Below are 21,923 nucleotides of genomic sequence, written 5' to 3' on the forward strand. Positions count from 1 at the left end.
TGCAATAGGTAAGCAGCTTGGTTTGAAGAAATCAACTGTGGGAGCAATTATTAGGAAATGGAAGACATACAAGACCACTGATAATCTCCCTAGATCTGGGGCTCCACGCAAGATCTCACCCCGTGGGGTCAAAATGATCACAAGAACGGTGAGCAAAACTCCCAGAACCACACGGGGGGACCTAGTGAATGACCTGCAGAGAGCTGGGACCAAAGTAACAAAGCCTACCATCAGTAACACACTACGCCGCCAGGGACTCAAATCCTGCAGTGTCAGACGTGTCCCCCTGCTTAAGCCAGTACATGTCCAGGCCCGTCTGAAGTTTGCTAGAGTGCATTTGGATGATCCAGAAGAGGATTGGGAGAATGTCAGATGAAACCAAAATAGAACTTTTTGGTAAAAACTCAACTCGTCGTGTTTGGAGGACAAAGAATGCTGAGTAGCATCCAAAGAACACCATACCTACTGTGAATCATGGGGGTGGAAACATCATGCTTTGGGGCTGTTTTTCTGCAAAGGGACCAGGACGACTGATCCGTGTAAAGGAAAGAATGAATGGGGCCATGTATCGTGAGATTTTGAGTGAAAACCTCCTTCCATCAGCAAGGGCATTGAAGATGAAACGTGGCTGGGTCTTTCAGCATGACAATGATCCCAAACACACCGCTCGGGCAATGAAGGAGTGGCTTCGTAAGAAGCATTTCAAGGTCCTGGAGTGGCCTAGCCAGTCTCCAGATCTCAACCCCATAGAAAATCTTTGGAGGGAGTTGAAAGTCCGTGTTGCCCAGCGACAGCCCCAAAACATCACTGCTCTAGAGGAGATCTGCATGGAGGAATGGGCCAAAATACCAGCAACAGTGTGTGAAAACCTTGTGAAGACTTACAGAAAACGTTTGACCTGTGTCATTGGCAACAAAGGGTATATAACAAAGTATTGAGAAACGTTTGTTATTGACCAAATACTTATTTTCCACCATAATTTGCAAATAAATTCATAAAAAATGCTACAACGTGATTTTCTGGATTTTTTTTTCCTTCTCATTTTGTCTGTCATAGTTGACGTGTACCTATGATGAAAATGACAGGCCTCTCTCATCTTTTTAAGTGGGAGAACTTGCACAATTGGTGGCTGACTAAATACTTTTTTCCCCCACTGTATAAAGGTTAAGTTATAAGTCTCCAGTACAATGTTTCACACCACAACGAGACCACTTGCTCGTGGTAGGAGATGAAAAGGGGAGATAACTTGATAAAATCAGCCAGCTAATATTAAACAGCGAGTCAGCATCAGCAGTTCACCCAGATGGATAAGTCTGTCTTTGTGATAAGCAACGGGAGAGAGTAAGCGCTCATGAATACTTTTGGCGGGCTTTGACCCAACCCCTCAGCTTTAGCGGTGCTTTGGCATGAAAACATAAGGCAGCTATCATGCAGAGACAGTGCCTGACCCTAACGGATGGCCAGTGATCAGTGTGGGGCTAGTGATAGGGAAATTGCAGTGTCTGTTAGTAACAGAGGGCCAGAAAAGAGACAAGGGGGAGATGCATGTCTCCAGTCCAGTTGGGCCTTGTATCCCACAAGTTATTTTTTCTTCTGAAGCGCTGGGGCACTGAAGCCATCCAAGCAGTACAATGGAATGTACTGTACATTCTTTGGGAGCACCATTGGTCTTGCAGTTGAGCATATGATTTGGAAAATGAATTAGCATGTGTCATGCTTGGCCAATCACCACACTTTAATTAGGCTACTTCATAGACAGTAACTTAGAAGTAAGAACAGTACAGTAACATCATGCAAGTAATGCAGGCAGTTTACACTGGCACATCCAGATTACAGGACAGGACACACTGTTGAGAAGTCGTGTGCAATTGGGTTGGAAAGTGTAAGAACAGTGAGTATGAAGGGCGGCACAGAGGGGTGAGCGAGGACATGCCAGAGCAGGTCACGTGACTCGCGTCAGTGTCACTAGTGTTATACGACTTCCTCCCAGACAAACGTCCTGGAGCACAACTCAAGGCCAATATTGCTCTAACATTGTTTGGAACAGAATCTCATACTTTGACCGATTCACCTTATCTTTCCCGTAAGCAGTAGTGGTTAAGAAAGTTTCGAGTAATAGCGCACAATTATTCTGAGGACATGGCAAAATGGCAGTGTCACAGAGTAAAGCATGGAGGTCAGGTAAATAAGGAAGCAAAAGGCCAAAGCAGCAGAATAACTCAGTTTTGTGATTGTCTGGATGATGTTATCTGATTCATTAATAACAGTTCCATCTAGATTTTGAGCAAGGATACGCTGGAATTAATTAGTCAAGACCAGACCGTTGGACAGTAAGAAAAAGGCAGCACTCAAAAGGGTACAACAATGACAACCCCACACTTCATTTTAACCATTTAGTTTTCCTTAGCCATTTTGTGCTGACATATTTGCGCTGTTCAAGACTTCATTCGGTCATACAACAGCCGAAATATGACAGCAAAACGTGGATTTTTGTTGGATTTTTATTCAGGTTTTGGGGTGCTGTCTTCTTTCTATCTGGTTTTGGATTCTGATAAGTTTAGTCCAATGAATACATTCAAAGCAGAGCACCTAGCCAAGGGGCATCCAAGACAAAAGCACCTTCTGCTCTATTTGAGTCTTAAACTATTATATTTTCATTCATTAAACTCTGAACACAACAATGACCTAAAATAATGACTACTGGAAACTATTTCATTATAACAAATATTCTTCACATTGGCATTTCTTTAAGCTGATTGAACTAGTTTTGCTTTAAAAGTAAAGCCATTAAATAATGGTTTCTCACAATAAATACTTTAAAAATGTTTGCCAGAAGAGCAGAGGGGAGGCCATGTGGTAGAGGCAGTTGACGGGGGGGGACTCGGATGAATACCAGCCCACCACAGAACTACTGTGTGAAGGCCACAGTACACAAGAGAAATGGGGCCTTTTCAGCTGGGACAGGAAGTAGAGCAGGGGATATGTGGGATAGCGCTGGATTGACCGAGGGGAGGGGACCGATGGTTATTTCTGCTAGCTGCTTTATGATTTTCAATGTAGTGGCTGTGTTAGGGGGTGTGAGGTTGGGGTGTAGTTTGAGAGGTGTACTCGCTCTACTTTAGGCACAGTGACAGGGTTTGGTGTGGGGCTGTGAGGAGGAGTGAGGCGGTATTTAGCAGCCACAGCCCCCATGGTTCTCTGGAGGCGAGTCCTGTAGACTGGTGCCCCTGTGGTTGGACATCAGGTTGGCATCTCCGTCCATGCTCTCGTTCATCTTCTCACAGATGACGTCTACCAGCCGCTCAAACACCTGCTTCACGTTGATGTTGTCCTTGGCGCTGGCCTCGAAGAACTGGAACCCTGTCAGACAGAGACGGGGAAATAGAGTAGAGCAATGACTTATTGTGGAGAGATTTCAAGAAAAGCAGATGAGATATTTAGGCTTAAGTGTTCTGTGTCCTGCTATATCTGTGTGTAAGTGTGTTCTCATGAGGTCAGTATGCTGTGGTTGTGTGACCTCTTGGTGTATAGTCTTTGCGAAGACTGCATGCTGTCGTGGATAGTACTCACCAAGATCTTCGGCCAGTCTCTGGCTATCCTCTGTGGGGACTAGCCTGTCATCCTCCAGTTCACACTTGTTTCCCACCAGGATCACCTGTGCGTTGTCCCAAGAGTATGTCTTAATCTGAGTTGCCCTGTATGACAGAGGTGAGAGTAGACAAATGCACAGTCTGAGAAGGCAGCAGGGTCAATATTGAAATTATGGAACCTTCCACCTTTCACTCACCAGTCCTGAACTGCGTTGAAGGAGTCCTGGTTGGTGATGTCATACATGAGCAGGAAGCCCATGGCTCCTCTGTAGTAGGCTGTGGTGATGGTACGGTAGCGCTCCTGCCCCGCTGTGTCCTGTGGGGTACATGATGGATGGTCATTCTTTACTGTGTTTACAGCAAACAGGTCAGGTTTGGGAACATGTTAAATTGTGTGGTATTTTGTGAGACCAGAAGGGGGCAATATTGACTAAGGCCTACAGAATTGAGACGCCAGAGGTGACTGTGTGTGTACGCTTTTAAATATTCAGCAAGTCTAGAAAAAGACTACAATGATTAATAAAAAAAACATACCAAATGGATATTTGACATAAATAAACATACTTCTGTGATACAGTGCCTTGTCCTTTAAATTGTCCTATCAGCCTAAACCTTCCCACCCAAAGCCACTGAACTTCAGAATATTATAAATTAAAGTGTCAGATACATGATTAAACAGAGTAACATCTACATATGCCATGTCCATCAACATAACTTCTTGTCAAACAACAAACCCTGGCCCACTAACAAAAACCCAGTGAGAATAAAAAGAACACAGAGGGCGTCAGATGTCTAACAGCTCTCGAGTGGCGCAGTGGTCTAAAGGCACTGCATCGCAGTGCTAGCTGTGCCACTAGAGATCCTGGTTCGAATCCAGGCTCTGTCGTAGCCGGCCGTGACCGGGAGACCCATGGGGCGGCGCACAATTGGCCCAGTGTCGTCCAGGGTAGGGGAGGGAATGGCCAGGGTTGTGGGTTCGATTCCCACGGGGGGACAGTATAAAAAAAATTATGTATGCACTCACTAACTGTAAGTCGCTCTGGATAAGAGCGTCTGCTAAATGACTAAAATGTAAATGTAATGTAAGCTCTCTGGTGCCGCAGAGCTGTAGACACCTGTTTATTGGAAACATCTTTCAATTAAGTAGAGGTTGAGTGTGATGTCAGAGTTGCTTCCCTGGAAAAGGTTAACATGAAACAAGTTGGCATGGCAACTATCCTTGGCTGTCGCTTGGTAACCTGGCCTGGGTCCCTCATTTGCATCGGAGGACTTTACATCACTGAATCGTGAGTGAGGGGGCCGGATGGGGATGGGGGGAGGTTGCCCAGGTAACAGTAGGGTCACTGAGGTTTATGAATGTTTCATTAGGACTAATAGTGTGCAGGGTAGTCAGCCCAAACGAACTGCCACCGATTTTAGAGATTGCAAGAAATAGAGCTGTTCTTAACATAGAGCAGGTGCCAGGCTAGAGAGACAAGTGCTCTGTAAGTGTGTGAGTCAGTGTATCCACAGCGGGGTACTTCTGTTAAATGACCTTACCCAGAAGGAGAGTCTGCGTCATTTTTATTTCATTTATGTATGAAAGATACCAGATGCATATCTTCTTATCTGATATGTGCAGACATGATGAAATATTTGGCAGGGTAATGGAACTTACGGTAGCATTAACCAAATACACTGTCCCCATGGCTCACACTGTCTCCATAACTATCTATACACCAAGTAAACAAAAGACGGTCCGCCGGTCCAAAAGCATATGCATGATGACAGTGAGTGTAAAATGGTTGGGGGTCGGAGCCATTGACATCACTAGGACCCTTCTCAGCATGCGTCACCTGGTCCTGCCGCCCACACAAAGCAGGGACACACTCTAAGCCCTATGCTTTGTGGTTCTGACACCAGGTGTGTGTGCCGTTGTGCAGTTGACATATTGCCATGTGGTGTATCCTCCTAGAATAAACAGTATGGTTCAGGTTGAGATTTTTTTTTAAACCATGATAAAGATAATTTAAAGCCTTTCTCATGCCACACAAAAGGAGGAAAGCTTGCACCAGTGTGGACAGGGCACCAACTGTTCACTCTTCATAGAGAGGTGAGACTCAGAGGGTTTGAGTGAAAACAGGATGCTGCGGATTAAACGCCCCTGGCCATTCCGGATAGGGTTGAGCATTAACTGTACACTTGCTCTCGAAGCCAGGGCTCATTTAATGGACACTTCCACACCTTCAAAGTACACGGAGGCAAATTGAGGAGGGTTTTATTTTCTGATTTGAAACTCACTGGATGTTCATCAGATGGCATTCAGTGCTCCCGGCCACCGCTGACAACATTAAGCCAAATCATGTGTCAGAGGTGGAAACCGGGTCAGTGCGTCAGTCAGCTTGGTTTGTGTGTACATTGGTGTGGACACGTTTTCTGCTGATTCATCTTGATAATTGAATACAATACAATAACATATTGGATGTTTGTCTTGTTTAATCATATGTTTAAACAGCCTTCACTGTACGTGGAACTAGTTTGCCTTGAAACACTTTCAGACGTCAGGGGACTAGGCTACATAGAAAGAAATGTATGGTCAAATCTGGTAGCCACAGAAGTATTTCCACAGAATCTGATATTTTTTCCACTAATTGGTCTTTTGACCAATCAGGTCAGCTCTGAAAAAGATATGTGAAAAGATCTGATGTGGCTGGTCAAAATACCAATTAGTGGAAAAAAGATCAGAATTGGTCTGCCTGTCCAATCACAGCCTTAAAGTGTCTAGAGCATGTGGTACCAGCAGCAGCAACACATTGCAGTAGTTTGAGATGAGAAACTGAAAGCAAGTTTTCAGCAAAACATACAAAAGAAATGGAGAGTAAAATCATTGGTGGAAAAAGTACTAAATTGTCATACTTGAATAAAAGTAAAGATACCTTAATAGAAAATGACTCAAGTGAAAGTCACCCAGTAAAATGCTACTTAAGTAAAAGTCTTAAAATATCTGGTTTTAAATGTACTTAAATACAGTGGTGGAAAAAATACTCAATTGTCATACTTGTGTCAAAGTAAAAATGACACGCTATAAATCTAATTCCTTATATTAAGCAAACCTGATGGCATGATTTACATAGAGCCTGGGGGTATACTCCACCACTCAGACATCTTTTAAAAACGCAGTATTTGTGTTTAGTGAGTCCACCAGAGGCGTTATATTGATAGGTGTGTAAATTAGACCATATTGCTGTCCTGCCTGAGCATTCTAAATGTAATGTGTACTTTTGGTTGTCAGGGAAAATGTATGGGAGTAAAAAGTACATATTTTCTTTAGGATTAAAGTGGAGTACAATTTGTCAAATATAAATAGTAAAGTACAGATGCCCCAAAAAAACTACTTAAGTAGTACTTCAAAGTATGTTTACTTAGTTACTTAACACCACTGGGTAAAATGCAAGGGCCTTGCAGATGAAAGTTGGTGATTGACCCACTATAGAATTATCAGCCATCTCAGTCAGAAAAACTACATTAAATAGCAAAGGATTTGGCCTATGGATTTATATTCCGGTTTAATACAGAAGACAACTTTCCTCTTTTGATGGGATGTGTATGAGAGTCCACTATGATGGCAAAAATGTGGCACAAAGGTGGCAATCATGTTGTAGAGACCATAGCTGGCATGTGGGACAAAATGCATAAGGCTAACTCACCCATATCTGTAACTTTATCCTCTTCTCATTGCGGAAGACGGTCTTGACCTTGAAGTCTATGCCCACGGTGGACACGAAGGCTGAGGTGAAGGAGTCATCAGCATAGCGGAACAGGAAGCTGGTCTTCCCCACACTGCTGTTGCCAATGATCAGCAGCTTGAACATGTAGTCAAAGTTCTGGTCAGCCGCATCCTTCTGAGCAGGCTGCTGCTGAAGGCGAGAGTCATTCACTGACGCCATCTAGAGGGGAAGGCAGAGGTGTGAGAGGTGATACTACAGCTCAGGGTGAATTAAACACCAAATCATCAGGATTATTTGAATTTCATAACAATACAACTCAACAGTTAGGTCAAATCAACATAGGCCAGGCCCAGTCCCCTAAATTGTTATGAACCAGTAATGAAAGGGAGGTTGCGGGGAGTTTTCAAAACCTGCTCATGTCATAGCTATTATGACTCAGTCACTTGCAGGCTGCAGCATCTGCCACTGGGTATTAAGTTGCACACCATAAAGACCATTTAGTGTCTGTCACTCATTCTTAAAAAAGTGGGAGGATGTAATGACTGCAAGGCATGGGCGTGAAAGGAGAGTCCATGGCCTCCCCCCTTGTCCTCAGCGATCAATCAGGGCTGCACACCACAGCTTCCCTCTGATGAGGACTGTCTCCTTGGAGACCGGTCCAGAACAAAGCCGCTAGGCCCATTAGTGGGCTAGGCCAGCTAGCTCAGCACGGCCATCTCAAGAAGTAGTGATATTTCACAACAAAGGGGAATGTAGAGGACGGTCCACAGACAGTATTGTGGGGCAAAGAAAAGCTCTTGTTGAAGCTGTATCTCTATGATTCCATGTTTGTGCCCACAGAGATTATAGGTGTGTGTGTGAGTGAGTCACTGCCCCTTACTTATAACATGGGGGATGAGCTGTGCGGTAAATGTGTTAAATAAGGCAACTGCATGATGTAATGGCCAAAAGGATTTTGTAAAGATACTGTGCAAAATGCAGGTCTGTACTATAATCCCCTATCACAAGGCACCAGTCAAACTTTCATCTGACCATAGCTTTGTGGGTCTAAAGTCATTGGATCATAAGTCCCACACTGTGTGTACAAAGAATATGCGGGAAACCCATTGGATCATGTTGTTTTCCCCTCAGAACGTAAGCCTGCTAAATCCTGGTCACGTCATGCACATTTACACTGTTGCTCAAGAAGTCTTAAGGCAAAATAATATTTTGGGGAAATATTTTTCTACCTTAAATCTGTGACAACTGTTGTACTGCTGAGACATTTACATGCACATTTTTAGTCATTTAGCAGACGCTCTTATCCAGAGCGACTTACAGTTAGTGAGTGCATCCATAATTTGTTTTGTTTTTTTATACTGGCCCCCCGTGGGAAACGAACCCACAACCCTGGCGTTGCAAACGCCATGCTCTACCAACTGAGCTACATCCCTACCGGCCATGCCCTCCCCTACCCTGGACGACGCTGGGCCAATTGTGCACCGCCCCATGGGTCTCCCGGTCGCGGCCGGCTACGACAGAGTTGCCTACATTATCCAATAGCGCTCAATTCAATATCCAGTTGTACCATAATGATATTATTCTCCAAGATATTAGAGACCAAAGTTACTGAATGATGAAGTGTTGAGAAACACGTGGCCACAACTCTTTGTGGACAAGTAGCATTAGATTACTTTGAGTAGGGGGTGATGAATTTAATACTGGCATGCCACACCATCTGCCACAATAACGGGTACATCTCTGACGGGACAGATATCACTGTATCACAGAACAGGCCTCCACTTAGTAGAGTTGAAATGGGAGTAATTGTTTATGCACTGGAGAAGCATTAGTTCTGTAAAACAAATAGAGGCCATTATGGTGAATAGGCCTAGCGTGGTCTCAGCTGGCACTGTTTGCGGAGTAAGGTCCCTCGAGTTCACCGACTCCCTGGCTGTTGTAGGAAAGTAACTCTTGATTGGTTGGCAGCTGTCTGTTCCCTATAAAATAATGGTCGTAAACACAGGTGAGGGAAGTATGTTAGTAAAATGTAGTGGTTTCAATATACCTGGACAAGCTCAAATCAATAGCACAATAAGTAGGCCTATACTTTTGGGTCAAACTCACCCACTCTACCCATCATATTGAAAGTTGTCAAGTGTCCATTCTCCATCTCTATAAGCCCTTGATCATGACTCTCAGTTTCATTACATTACACAAGTCATTGGACGAAGGCATCTTCTGTATGGGGGAGTTTAGTTTAAGAGCCCCACGCTCAATCTGTACATTAACAATCGTCACTTGAGGTACTGTTTTGGAAGCATAAGGACCTTATCTTTCATATCAGTGAGAAATAATTTTCAAAAAACAAAAAGGTTAAATTGATACACACCTTGATATGGTTAGTGTTCCCACAAGGCCATGTCACAGAGCTTGTTCACTGAAGACAAGCGGTGACCACCTGTGCTAATTAGCTATCGAGCGTGCTCTGAACACCTGTGTGTAAGCATAACTCGGGAAGTGTAGCAGACGTGTAGTTTTGTCAGATGGAGGCACCCACAGCTGTATGGATCTGTGCAAAACTGCTACAGTAAGTGTGTGCATCTTTTTTATTTGAAGGACACTTTTTCGCTAATGAATGGGGCATATGTTTTGAAAGCCATATAGCAAGCAATGATTGACGTTTCTAAACGTTGAAATACAGCGTCGGGATTGTAGTTCACATGAGGTAGTCGTGGGTGAAGCTAATGGCTGAAAACTAGGGAGAAGGCAACTGCCGCCTAGAGTTTGACAGCTATATCGCTATATGAAACAGAACTGCCAAAGTAGACCCTATGCAAAGAATGGGGGTGAAGAAAATCCATAGCTGACAATTTGTCGTTCGGTACTTCAAATCGCACCAGGTGCTCGAGGATTAATTGGCGGTGGCAACACTAGCAAGTGGCTCGAAAACCTGTTGTCACATTATAGAAACATGTAAAAGTCCAATGGAGTTAAGTAAATGAGAAGAGTAAACGAGAATACAATGGCCAGCAAATCATTTTCATTTGGACATGAAGGAAGCTGGACAAAGGCGCAGAAAATATTTAGCAAACTTTTTCCAACCACTTACCTAATCTTGGATACGGAATTTCTTTGCCTTTTCCTTTCAATGTTATTTCCTTTCAAGTGAAGAGTGAAAGTTCCCTAGGGTCTTCAACAACCTGAATTCTATTTCCGCCCACCGCTTTCTGCCTCGCCGTTTTCCTCTGAGCGTTTGTGGAATAGAACAGGCAGCTCCCGGATCTCGTTTGTGTACAAAGGAGCACCCTTCGAGAGCGCAGCAGTCAGTGTAGTGGCCACCTCACAGGACAGTATTCACACAGAGATATAATCTCTCTCACACACACTTCCAGCGAGCAAATTCCTGTACTTTATGATCCCTCATTCAACTCTAGCCTGTTTGGAAATAATAGCTTTCACAAATCAAGGCAGCATATACAGTATGTTTGTGTTTGACTGATGTTAATGTGTATTAAATTGTTGAATAAAATAGGGAATATTCTCAGCTGGGTCAGTCTTCTGATCTGAACTTCATAGAGATGCTCTCCAGTCTGCCAACCTCATCATTTATTAAGTATAACTCAACATTTGATAATGCAGAGTTGCAGATCATTAGAAATACACAATTGGGATCACTGCAAAATAAGTTCATATTTTCGTGCCGATACTGTAGGCCAACTTTGGAAAAAGCATCCACCAGTTAATAAATCTGAATTATTTCCATGAGTGAATAAGTGCACATCCATGACACTTCCTGGTGTTTTAGACCAGGGTTTCCCAAACTCGGTCCTGGGGCCCCTCTTGGGTGCACGTTTTGTTTTTTTCCCTAGCACTACACAGCTGATTCAAATAATCAAAAGCATAGTGATGAGTTGGTTATTTATATCATCTATGTAATGCTAGGGCAAAAACCAAAACCAGGAAGTGTCATGGATGTGCACTTATCGTGTTATGCAACATACTGTATGTTTTAAATGTATTCCTTAAAAACGTCTGTCTGTATAAGGTGGGACCTTGTAAGCTAAAAGTTACTTGTTATTATTGAATGAATTACCTCTTGAGCTGACAAAAATCCTAGTCCCCGAAATCTGGTAGTAGGCTGTTTTAAAGAAAAAAATAGGTTTTGTTTTTATTGGATAAAACTGTCCGAAATATAAGTATGACATATGGCTGGTTTCAGCTCGCCGCTGTGCTTCCAATGGTGTGCATTATACTGCAATACAGTGGATGTCAGCGGTACTACATGACCTAGTTTAAGAATCTCTGCTAAATGTTCATTGTCTCAGAGGCGCATGTGATGTCCACAGCTATAGATGGAGTTCCGTGTGAGGTAGAGAGAACTGCAAGATAATGTTTCTCGTCTGGTCTGGGAGAAACCAAAAAAAATGCAATTAGTCTCTGTAGGAATTTACATTTGCCCACCAGACTTCTTAAAGGTAGACTCAGCTATATGACGTATGTGCAAAAAGTCAACCGCATAGTGGGTACATTTCCACAGCAACTAAGAGCGTTGAAGCGCAAGGCTAAACTTCTCAGCTGTTTTGGTCCCGTACCTACAGTACCACGCTCTAACAGCGTGAAGCGAACCCATGCACATATACTGTGTGAGAGTGAAGTCTTGCATCTCGCTCTTCACAATATCTGCGGTGCTGCTTGTGGCAAACGTCATTTCGCAGAGTCTACCTTTAAAAGGTAAAATAAAATTTCATTAAATATGCATGTGTTTGTCTGACATGGACAGAAGTTGGACCAAACTATCTATATCTCTCTATCTATCTCTTTTTACAATGACTTAAAGCTTCATAATACATTTGAACGGTATAAGACAAATAATCCTTCATGTCATGAACCCTCTGTTTGAAGGAATATGTGTAAAGGATTCACATTAATAATTCATGTAATCTTTTATTTGAAAAAATAAACAGATTTGGATCATGTATTTGAGCCTGTGCTGTGCCAATTCATTAAGTCTTACACAAATATGACCTGTCCACTGTATTCTACAGCTCCCAAGCTCTCTGTGGATATAAGGGTTTACTAGTCTATTCTTTATGGCCCTCTCTATACTTTATTTTATCCCGGAATAGCAAATATTGGTGAGAATCGCTTCAAGGCTGGCAGCTCAAGATTACATTTGCCCAGTGTTGACACGAGACAACAGAGTTGCAATTGTGTTTACTTTGTGTAAAGGGGTTCATCCGCTGTGGAGCTTTGCAGCTCCTTCAGGGTTATCTTTGGTCTCTTTGTTGCCTCTCTGATTAATGCCCTCCTTGCCTGGTCTGTGAGTTTTGGTGGGCGGCCCTCTCTTGGCAGGTTTGTTGTGGTGCCATATTCTTTCCATTTTTTAATAATGGATTTAATGGTGCTCCGTGGGATGTTCAAAGTTTCTGATATTTTTTTATAACCCAACCCTGATCTGTACTTCTCCACAACTTTGTCCCTGACCTGTTTGGAGAGCTCCTTGGTCTTCATGGTGCCCCTTGCTTAGTGGTGTTGCATACTCTGGGGCCTTTCAGAACAGGTGTATATATACTGAGATCATGTGACACTTAGATTGCACACAGGTGGACTTTATTTAACTAATTATGTGACTTCTGAAGGTAATTGGTTGCACCAGATCTTATTTGGGGGCTTCATAGCAAAGTGGGTGAATACATATGCACGCACCACTTTTCCGTTATTTGTTTGAATTTTTTGAAACAAGTTGTTTTTTTCACTTCACCAATTTTGACTATTTTGTGTATGTCCATTACATGAAATCCAAATAAAAATCAATTTAAATTACAGGTTGTAATGCAACAAAATAGGAAAAACGCCAAGGGGGATAAATACTTTTGCAAGGCACTGTACATCCCCTTGTTGACAGACAATTTGGAAACCTGCAACCAAGTACAACACCACATATACACAAATAATCTCTAAATGGTGTGTAAATTGAGAGCTGTGTACACTATGTTGGTGGTTGTGCAGATAAACCCAATCAGGTTGCATAGGTTGGACAGACCATGATAGCGGCCAAAGGTGCTCTTGTAGGCCTTGTACTTGGGGTCCTGCTCCCTGAGTTTGGCGAAGGCTTCCCTCTGGCTCCCTCTCCCTATCTGGTTCCCCAGGCCATGCTCCTGCTCCACCTCCCGCAGCTTGAACATGACCTCTGTGGCTGACGGGCCGAACCACTGTGCATTTAGACCTGCCATGATGACTGCCACAAAGTACAGGGCCATCTATAGGGGAAGAACAATTTTTATTCAGAATTGTCAATGACATAGATGACGTCTATAATGTAGATACAATCATTATCTAAATCGGAAATAATTATTACATTTTGATCGCGCAATCTTAACGCTTCAGCGTTACAGATTGAATCCAGCCCTAAATTACAATATAGAATGTGATATGACCTGCAGGCTTTCGTGCCAATCCAGCAGCTCTCTGGGGTGGTAGACTGCATATACGGCAAGGCTGACAGAGTTGCTGCCCAGTAGGCAATAGAAATAGACAGGGAACAGCTTGCTTTGCACCAGCCCAAAGGTGTGCAGTGTTACCTGCTTCACCAGTGCAAAACCTGTGGGTGGGAAAAGGGATAATGGAAGTGAATAAAATGGGGAGACATACTGTGCCTCAAGTTCTTCATCTTGGCTTTTTTTTTATATGCCACTTAGATTGTAGGGTTTTGCTAACACTCGAACTGATTTCCTCTGCTCATCCCCTATCGATCCCAGTGTCATCACCTGCTATAAAGGAGACCCACAACTGCATTCCCCATGCGAAGGACAGCACCAGCAGGTGCAGCACTTTCACCAAGTCTGTGGGCTCCCCTTCTGTGACCATGGTACTGATCTGGGGGACAAAAAGAGAAAACAAAACTAGATAAATGTTAGCAAGCAAACCAGATGACTCATTAAGTTTCATTACAGCATTGGGGACACAAAACAAAAACACTTAATCCCCACTCAAAAGCCCTCTAATTCAACAGAGACCTTTGAAGCCCCTTGAAACAGCATCATTTGAGGACTGGAAAGTGACTGGAAAGCTTGATTAGCATGCACGTGATAGTGGCTTCGAGAGATAAGAGTTCTGACCTGTTTTCTAAGACTAATACTTCAAAGTTGGATAGCTAGCTAACTAAAATTCTAAAAATGATATACTGTTAATTGAGGATTACATACTTAATTCAATGCAATATCACATTTTGGGAATTGGAAACCATGACAGTGGAATGGCATTTGTCAGAAACTACATATTTTGCTAGCACAACTGACGTTAGCTAGCTAGGTGAGTTACACAAGTTTGCTTCTAAATGCGCGCATGCATGTAGTGTTGCAGTGCATTCCAAAGAGAGGAAAATGGCTTCTTACCTGTTTTCCTTATTTTTCTCAACTGAAAAATAACTATCTGGATGTGGTATGTTGACAGAAGGGAAACACTCTTTTCTCAACTCCCGTTGATTGAACACTAGAACAACACTTCCTATGTCAAACGCCAATTTCCGTTAACCACGCCCCCTAAGCAATATCTACAAATCACATTATTTCAGAATGAATATTACGTGAAAGTTATAACCCACAAACCAATCATCACTGAGATAAACCATATCGATTTTTACGGCCCTGCCTTGTCATTGTGACATACCCTTTATATCCACCCACTTACAATTTAGTTGGCTCAGGTCAGTTGACATGGACGACCAGAGGGCCTTGGTGAGTTGAAAACACATTTGGCACTCAATGTCATACAGTAGTACCAAAATAGTTTGTTAGAATGATTTTTAATACAATGTCGATTGTTGTTTCAGTTTGAACCACTGCCCCCTCCTGCTGAAGGTGTGTATGTGTTATTGTGTCAATGTGATTATCAGAAACAACATAACTTGAGAATGCCTGGTGTAATACTGTATGTTCATTGTTCACTGACTTTCTTGTGTTGTCATCTAGTAGCAGTAGGTGAATCTCAGGAGTCTCTCCGAGATGTTGTGGAAAGAATGAGGTCAGAGATTGAAACACAAGCCAAGGTGACTGACTGCTTCCTTCTGTAGAATGTAGTATGCATTTTTGCCATATTCACGATTGTCTACTGTTTTCTTTGATGGCTTGTATTGGTTACTGTTTTATTCAGGGGATATTGTTTCAATAAATATTTCCCGTTTTGTAGACTATTGATTCCCTGTGCAAAACTCTGTTCAAGCATGAGGCAGAGAGGACCCAGAATCTTAATACCATGGCAGTCCTTCAATGTAAGGGAGGACACAACACAATCACGCCTGAACCACACCTGACTCTTGATTCCCTGATTTATTTAATTTTTTTGAATGCATGGGTTACTCTTTACTTGAGTTGAACCCTCTGTCATAAGGGCTAAATAGCACTGTCATAACAATTACTTAACGATGACATAAACTGTACTCCTGTCCTTGTTCCTCCAGCCGAGGTGCACCATTTGGCTGCGCATGTAGCCACCCAGCACCTTGAGGAGCGTTTTGAGGGCCTGCGCTATGAGGTCTCCACTGAGCTCCACTACCTGCGCTGTCTCCTGTCCCACTCTCCCTGCTCCTGTCCTACTCTCCAAGCCTCCTGCTCCAGCACTCACCCCTCAGACATCCAGAGGCAGGCTGCCATAAACCACATCTCTCAGGAACTCTACCACAGGTAGATCTGGATAAGGCAGTCTGAAATTGTGACAGGTGTAGTGGGGATAGTTTGGTGAACTACACTTGTTTGATGATAAGTTGACTTTAGTTCAGTGGGATAATGCAGTAATAACAAGTAATTCCCTCTCCATTTTTTTCTGTGTATGTTGTCTGTTTCTTCAGTCGAAGAGTCCTGTGGGAGCAGATTGCTGAGCTAAGGGAGGAAGTCCACAACATTCATGGCCTGCTTAGCAAGTTTGATTTTATGTTTTTCAGAACAAGACCTTCTTCCATGATGTTGTTCTAATGGAGGCTTTTTTAAAACCTTACTCAGTTTTCCTTTCCTTTTTAGAAAAACAAAGAGATGAAACTATGCGCAGATTGACAGAAAAATACTGCAAAGATATGGTATTTCAGAGCTCACATTTCTCTCCCCCAAATCACTTTGACCTGAATGATTTCACTCATCAAACAAATGATACAAACTTTACACTTGAAACAATCTTCTGAACTGTACTTGGGCTATAATGATGTGGACTGCTGAAGCTTATCTAATGTTATGTGACATGTTCTGGAATATGTGTCTATCTGTCTCCATTTTCAGTGCTTGGAGAGGATGATTGACAGCTGTCAGATGAAGGACGACACTCTCAGACTGCAGAGGCCTCAGGACATGCTCAGGTCAAATGCAAGGTGAAAGCTCTGTGGTTAGACTAGACAAGCATGGGAAGCAATCTGACAGACTGCTATTACTAAAGGAATTATGATGATGCATCCCTATAACAAGTGTTCTCCCCTAGGTCCGATGTTTCTGAGTTACAGAATAAGCTTCAGACTATAACAATATCAAAAGGCAAGGCTCCCAAGAAAACGGGTAAGATATATGGTAATTGACTTTCCATTGATTTACAAAAGATGCGGCATTTGCATTGAAATACAAAGTGTATTTTTCTGTTTGTTGAGATCAGTTTTTATTGCTGTGTGCATGGTCTCTTGCATTGCATATTGGCCGAACTGAGAGAATAGGACAGAGGGTTATGCCAGCCAATTCAGATTCAGATGAAGGGCAAAGTGGAACATGTTCCAAAGGAATGACACCAAAGATCAAAGCAGAAATCAATGTGTCTGCCAGGTAAATCAAAGCACACTAATAACATGCTTTGCTGTTTTTCATCTATTACTGACAACAGTAATTCATGTTATATCATCAAATTAATAAGCACACGTGTTGTTATGTGTATGTTAGAAGGGTAACCACATTAGAACTGAATTCTTAATTTTGTCTCCGTTGCAGAAGGAAATAAAATTCATCGCTGGAATCCTCTATCTACCTTTTGCCCTACCTTGTCTCACACTGTCTTCTTAATGACAGTCAAATAAAAATAAAATTAGGCCTACACGGACAATTATGTTTGAGCTTTGTACATTCAACACATTTATTTATGAATAATTCAGGTAAAAGGCAGATTTTTTGTCAATAATTATATATTGTAGAATAACACAGGAGGTTGGTGGCACCATCATTGGGGAAGATGGGCTCATAGTAATGGCTGGAACAGAATAAATGGAATGGTAATCAAACACATTATTTCCATGTGTTTGATACCATATCGTTCACACCATTCCATTTATATAGCCCTATTTGGTAAAAGACCAAGTCCAAGAACAGCTCAAATAAGCAAAGAGAAACGACAGTCCATCACTACTTTAAGACAAGAAGGTCAGTCAATACGGAAAATGTCAAGAACTTTGAAAGTTTCTTCATTCTTCAAGGAATGGAAGACCCAGAGTTACTTCTGCTGCAGAGGATACGTTCATTAGTTACCAGCCTCAGAAATTGCAGCCCAAATAAATGCTTCACAGAGTTGAAGTAACAGACACATCTCAACATCAACTGTTCAGAGGAGACTGTGTGAATCAGGCATTGATGGTCGAATTGCATCAAAGAAACCACTACTAAAGGACACGAATAAGAAGAAGAGACTTGCTTGGGCCAAGAAACACGAGCAATGGACATTAGACCGGTGGAAATGTGTCCTTTGGTCTTGAGTCCAAATTGGAGATTTTTGGTTCCAACTGCCGTGTCTTTGTGAGAAGCGGTGTGGGTGAACGGATGATCTCTGCATGTGTATTTCCCACCGTAAAGCATGGAGGAGGAGGTGTTATGGTGTAGGGGTGCTTTACCAGTGACACTGTCTGTGATTTATTTAGAATTCAAGGCACACTTAACCAGCATGGCTATCACAGCATTCTGCAGCAATACGCCATCCCATCTGGTTTGGGCTTAATGGGACTATCATTTGTTTTTCAACAGGACAATGACCCAACACACCTCCAGGCTGTGTAAGGACTATTTTACCAAGAAGGAGAGTGATGGAGTGCTGCATCAGATGATCTGGCCTCCACAATCCCCCGACCTCAACCCAATTGAGATGTTTTGGGATGAGTCGGACCGCAGAGTGAAGGAAAAGCAGCTAGTCTCCTGAGTGGCGCAGTGGTCTAAGGCACTGCATCGCAGTGCTAGCTGTGCCACTAGAGATCCTGGTTCGAATCCAGGCTCTGTCGCAGCCGGCCGCGACCGGGAGACTCATGGGCAGCGCACAATTGGCCTAGCGTTGTCCAGGGTAGGGGAGGGAATGGCCGGCAGGGATGTAGCTCAGTTGATAGAGCATGGTGTTTGCAACGCCAGGGTTGTGGGTTCAATTCCCACGGGGGACCAGTATGAAAAAAAAATATATATGTATTCACTAACTGTAAGTCGCTCTGGATAAGAGCGTCTGCTAAATGACTAAAATGTAAATGTCTAACAAGTGCTCAGCATATGTGGTAAGTCCTTCAAGACTGTTGGAAAAGCATTCCAGGTGAAGCTGGTTGAGAGAGTGCCAAGAGTGTGCGAAGCTGTCATCAAAGCAAAGGGTGGCTATTTGAAGAATCTCAAATGTAAAATATATTTTGATTTGTTTAACACTTTTATGGTTACTACATGATTCCACATGTGTTATTTCATAGTTTTGATGTCTTCACTATTATTCTACAATGTAGAAAATAGTCAAAATAAAGAAAAACCCTTGAATGAGTAGCTGTGTCAAACGTTTGACTGGTACTGTGTTTGTAATTATTTGGGGATTGTATCAGCGGTTTATAAATTCTAAAAGGCGGGTTGATATATTTGACCAATGACAACCCGAAAAAACTCCTTACTCTTCCAATCAGATGAAAGAACTCAAAATAATTTCCGGATACAACTTCACATTGTTAGCGTCATTACTTGGGTCACTTATCTGGTAAGAAAATGCTTAATCCAGCGTGTTTTATTATATGGCTAACATGCAAACAACTAAATTATACATCTGGCACGATTTTAAATTACGTGTGTGATTCTCCTATTTGTTGATTGTGCATAGCTAGCATATTACAAAGCCAGTGTTCGGTAGCTAGCTAACACAAGCTAACTTTATTTTCCTCGCGCTCTATTAGCTAATACTATCTAACGTTAGCTGTCTCTTCAGAAATCATCCCAAAATAAACGGTTCATGCAATTAACAATATTGTTGGAAATGGACTTGTAGAATTTGCAGGACGTTTTGATAGAATGCAGTATTGTTGAGCTCATATATTATAGCTGCAAGCTAAAAAAAAAAGTCCATGCGAGGGGGGGAAACTAGCTACTACACACTTGTGCAGTGTGAACATGGCTCCAACAAAAGAAGAGTAACGTTAATCATCGTCAACATCTGACTTTTTTTAATTATCGAAAATAAAATGTAATTTGCATTTATGTGGAAAATACGTTCCAAAAACGTGTTTGTTTACACAAGCGTCATGTATTAGCTCGCACATGCGTACTAGCAGATGGTCTATAGTGGCAGAATATTGCTGCGTTTATAACATCTCGTAAATTTGCAAATACGAGCATACGACTGGGAAAAATAAATGTAAACGCCCCTCCAACTCGTCATTACTAATGGGAAACTGTCTATCATCCCTGTGCTCCAATTTGCTGGACTGCCCATATGATGAACTCTGACGTCACCTAAGAGAAATACCTCGATAACAGCAATTAAATTAAAAAACAAAACATGATTTATAAAAGTTTTTTAACACGAATATGTCTATGAGATTGAAATCTGTACATTTTCGTTCATGGTTGACGCAGCTTGTTTGCCATTAACCAGCAATCGGCATTCTCAACGAGTTCAAAGCACATGAACACACACATCTCATTGTTCCCAGTTTACAAGTAGTATTTTCCGAGTTTACGAGATGTTAAAAACGCAGCATATGACTCTTTGCCCAAACTCATTTGATTATCAGCACCATACACTTGATATAATAATGTATGGTAGCTAACATGATGAACCTAATTCTTTTGTATATAAAATTTGACCGTCAACGGAGAACTTGTATTGTAAACTCAGAAAAATGTAGCCAATGTTGCTATTGTATTTTACAGATTATACATCGAGAATGGGACGTCGAAAATCAAAGAGGAAGCCACCTCCCAAAAAGAAACTGACGGGTAACTTGGACACCCAATTCACCTGTCCTTTTTGTAACCACGAGAAGTCCTGTGATGTCAAAATGTAAGTTCACTTGGTTGTGTTGAACAGTATATTGTCTGGCTGTAAGATGTGATCACTGATTACATGTTGACACATATCCTAACACCCTATCCAAATGCACTTTTTATTTTATATTTTCAGGGAACGCACTCGAAACACAGGAATAATATCGTGCACCGTCTGCTTGGAAGAATTCCAGACTCCCATTACTTGTATCTTTTTGATTCTTTTTTATCACTATATTCACTTATCTACACACCACATAGCTCACAGAATGGGTTGTGCATTTGTTATAAACATTTTCAAATGCTCTCTTTACAACTCTCCCTCCCAAATGAACTTTTCCTTGACATTTGTCTCCAGATCTTTCAGAACCAGTGGATGTTTACAGTGATTGGATAGATGCTTGTGAAGCAGCCAATCAGTAGAAGTGGTCCCCCTGACTCTAATTCCTGTCTGACCTCACCCCTCAGTCCCTATGATGGGTCACATATCTCTGGCTGGGCCAGGGCTTTGTCAAGTAGTGATTGTGGAGAACAAAAGAAGATGGATAACACCTGTGAAATCTTCAGTGTCTACACACTAACGGATTTGATATGAAGAAAGATACACTTCCTGTCCTCCCTCTCTGTGACAGGGTGGGATGGGGGTAGGGCAATGAAATGTCCCAATGGTCCTGATCTTTGAGAATCCCACTAAGTTTCAACCCACCTCATCATTTGTTATATTTTATTGTTGGTAGATATTTCTTTAGACTTTCCCAAGCTGCCATGTCCCCCTTTAGTGGAGCAAGTAGAGTTCATTAATACAAATTTAAAAAAGGGGTGATCCTGTAGTTCTTTTTAGTTTTGTCATGATTTTTATTTCTTTTTTTTTTGTACGGGAATGACTTGATCAATAAACACAACAATGTAATTCACACCTAACTGCATCTGTCAAATACTGCTGAAATGGTTAATATATTTAGAACAAATATGAATGAAAAATAATCTGATATGGCCTGGTGGCAACAGTTTTTCACTCACAACCCAAATGAAATAATTGTAATTTTGATGTGTTTTATTGTATTGCAGCTAATTTCATTTTAAGTGAAAGCCAAATAAATACAAGATTTTCAGAAGACTGAACAATTGATAGTCAACAACATTGACACACATTTTAGACCAGAGGGTAATATTGCCAATTATATTTTGGCTAGGCACTGTTGGCTCTCATTCTAAACTAAAAATATTTTCTTAATGTACAATTGACTTTGCATATAGCTATTGGACATGTTACTATACAGAATAAGTTAGGTGTTTTAATAAAAGACGCCTCTTGTGGTACATAAGACTTTTACCTTAAGTCTGGAATGTAGTCTTTGTTTTTTCCCAAATGTTAAAGAGATTTCAAAACACTAGATGGCACACTAATGTAGGAA

The 21,923-nt window shown here is 41.9% G+C and overlaps 4 protein-coding genes across 4 annotated transcripts; 2 read left to right on the forward strand and 2 right to left on the reverse strand.

Annotated features, from left to right (window-relative positions):
- Positions 1-1,045: 1,045 nt before the first annotated feature.
- Positions 1,046-10,536, reverse strand: LOC311103317 (ras-related protein Rab-3D-like). Its single transcript, XM_084144867.1, has 5 exons — positions 10,389-10,536; positions 7,277-7,516; positions 3,788-3,906; positions 3,571-3,695; positions 1,046-3,360 (listed from the first exon to the last, which is right to left on the reverse strand). The coding sequence occupies exons 2-5, from the start codon at positions 7,514-7,516 to the stop codon at positions 3,173-3,175; spliced, it is 672 nt and encodes a 223-aa protein (XP_084000993.1). The 5' UTR covers positions 10,389-10,536; the 3' UTR covers positions 1,046-3,172.
- Positions 10,537-12,207: 1,671 nt separating this feature from the next.
- Positions 12,208-14,799, reverse strand: LOC311104323 (transmembrane protein 205-like). Its single transcript, XM_084146137.1, has 4 exons — positions 14,674-14,799; positions 14,047-14,155; positions 13,717-13,880; positions 12,208-13,539 (listed from the first exon to the last, which is right to left on the reverse strand). Exons 2-4 carry the CDS (start codon positions 14,144-14,146, stop codon positions 13,237-13,239), a joined length of 567 nt encoding a protein of 188 aa, XP_084002263.1. The 5' UTR covers positions 14,147-14,155; positions 14,674-14,799; the 3' UTR covers positions 12,208-13,236.
- A 316-nt stretch (positions 14,800-15,115) lies between these two features.
- LOC311104492 (uncharacterized protein) lies at positions 15,116-17,467 on the forward strand. The gene is made up of 10 exons (XM_084146346.1): positions 15,116-15,138; positions 15,250-15,326; positions 15,467-15,548; positions 15,738-15,960; positions 16,125-16,192; positions 16,294-16,349; positions 16,546-16,634; positions 16,742-16,815; positions 16,968-17,073; positions 17,236-17,467. Exons 2-10 carry the CDS (start codon positions 15,297-15,299, stop codon positions 17,243-17,245), a joined length of 738 nt encoding a protein of 245 aa, XP_084002472.1. The 5' UTR covers positions 15,116-15,138; positions 15,250-15,296; the 3' UTR covers positions 17,246-17,467.
- A 1,693-nt stretch (positions 17,468-19,160) lies between these two features.
- On the forward strand, positions 19,161-21,422 carry LOC311104203 (transcription elongation factor 1 homolog). The gene is made up of 4 exons (XM_084145904.1): positions 19,161-19,225; positions 20,395-20,524; positions 20,645-20,715; positions 20,867-21,422. The coding sequence occupies exons 2-4, from the start codon at positions 20,409-20,411 to the stop codon at positions 20,929-20,931; spliced, it is 252 nt and encodes an 83-aa protein (XP_084002030.1). The 5' UTR covers positions 19,161-19,225; positions 20,395-20,408; the 3' UTR covers positions 20,932-21,422.
- Positions 21,423-21,923: the final 501 nt, after the last annotated feature.

The sequence above is a fragment of the Coregonus lavaretus genome, assembly GCF_964263955.1.
Source record: "Coregonus lavaretus genome assembly, chromosome: 28".
In the NCBI taxonomy this organism is placed as follows: Eukaryota; Metazoa; Chordata; class Actinopteri; order Salmoniformes; family Salmonidae; genus Coregonus; species Coregonus lavaretus.

What these genes read in the sequence shown, in the direction of transcription:
- LOC311104323 (XM_084146137.1), bottom strand. Translation starts at nt 14,146, where the DNA reads ATGGTCACAGAAGGGGAGCCCACAGACTTGGTGAAAGTGCTGCACCTG. An exon ending in GTGGGTCTCCTTTATAGCAG is followed by an intron (nt 13,881 to 14,046) that starts GTGATGACACTG and finishes TCCCACCCACAG; the next exon opens with GTTTTGCACTGGTGAAGCAG. An exon ending in ATTGGCACGAAAGCCTGCAG is followed by an intron (nt 13,540 to 13,716) that starts GTCATATCACAT and finishes CTTCCCCTATAG; the next exon opens with ATGGCCCTGTACTTTGTGGC.
- LOC311103317 (XM_084144867.1), bottom strand. Translation starts at nt 7,516, where the DNA reads ATGGCGTCAGTGAATGACTCTCGCCTTCAGCAGCAGCCTGCTCAGAAG. An exon ending in GGATAAAGTTACAGATATGG is followed by an intron (nt 3,907 to 7,276) that starts GTGAGTTAGCCT and finishes TGTACCCCACAG; the next exon opens with GACACAGCGGGGCAGGAGCG. An exon ending in GAGACTGGCCGAAGATCTTG is followed by an intron (nt 3,361 to 3,570) that starts GTGAGTACTATC and finishes TCTGTCTGACAG; the next exon opens with GGTTCCAGTTCTTCGAGGCC.
- LOC311104203 (XM_084145904.1), top strand. Translation starts at nt 20,409, where the DNA reads ATGGGACGTCGAAAATCAAAGAGGAAGCCACCTCCCAAAAAGAAACTG. An exon ending in AAGTCCTGTGATGTCAAAAT is followed by an intron (nt 20,525 to 20,644) that starts GTAAGTTCACTT and finishes TTATATTTTCAG; the next exon opens with GGAACGCACTCGAAACACAG. An exon ending in ATTCCAGACTCCCATTACTT is followed by an intron (nt 20,716 to 20,866) that starts GTATCTTTTTGA and finishes ATTTGTCTCCAG; the next exon opens with ATCTTTCAGAACCAGTGGAT.
- LOC311104492 (XM_084146346.1), top strand. Translation starts at nt 15,297, where the DNA reads ATGAGGTCAGAGATTGAAACACAAGCCAAG. An exon ending in TACCATGGCAGTCCTTCAAT is followed by an intron (nt 15,549 to 15,737) that starts GTAAGGGAGGAC and finishes TTGTTCCTCCAG; the next exon opens with CCGAGGTGCACCATTTGGCT. An exon ending in TCTCAGGAACTCTACCACAG is followed by an intron (nt 15,961 to 16,124) that starts GTAGATCTGGAT and finishes CTGTTTCTTCAG; the next exon opens with TCGAAGAGTCCTGTGGGAGC.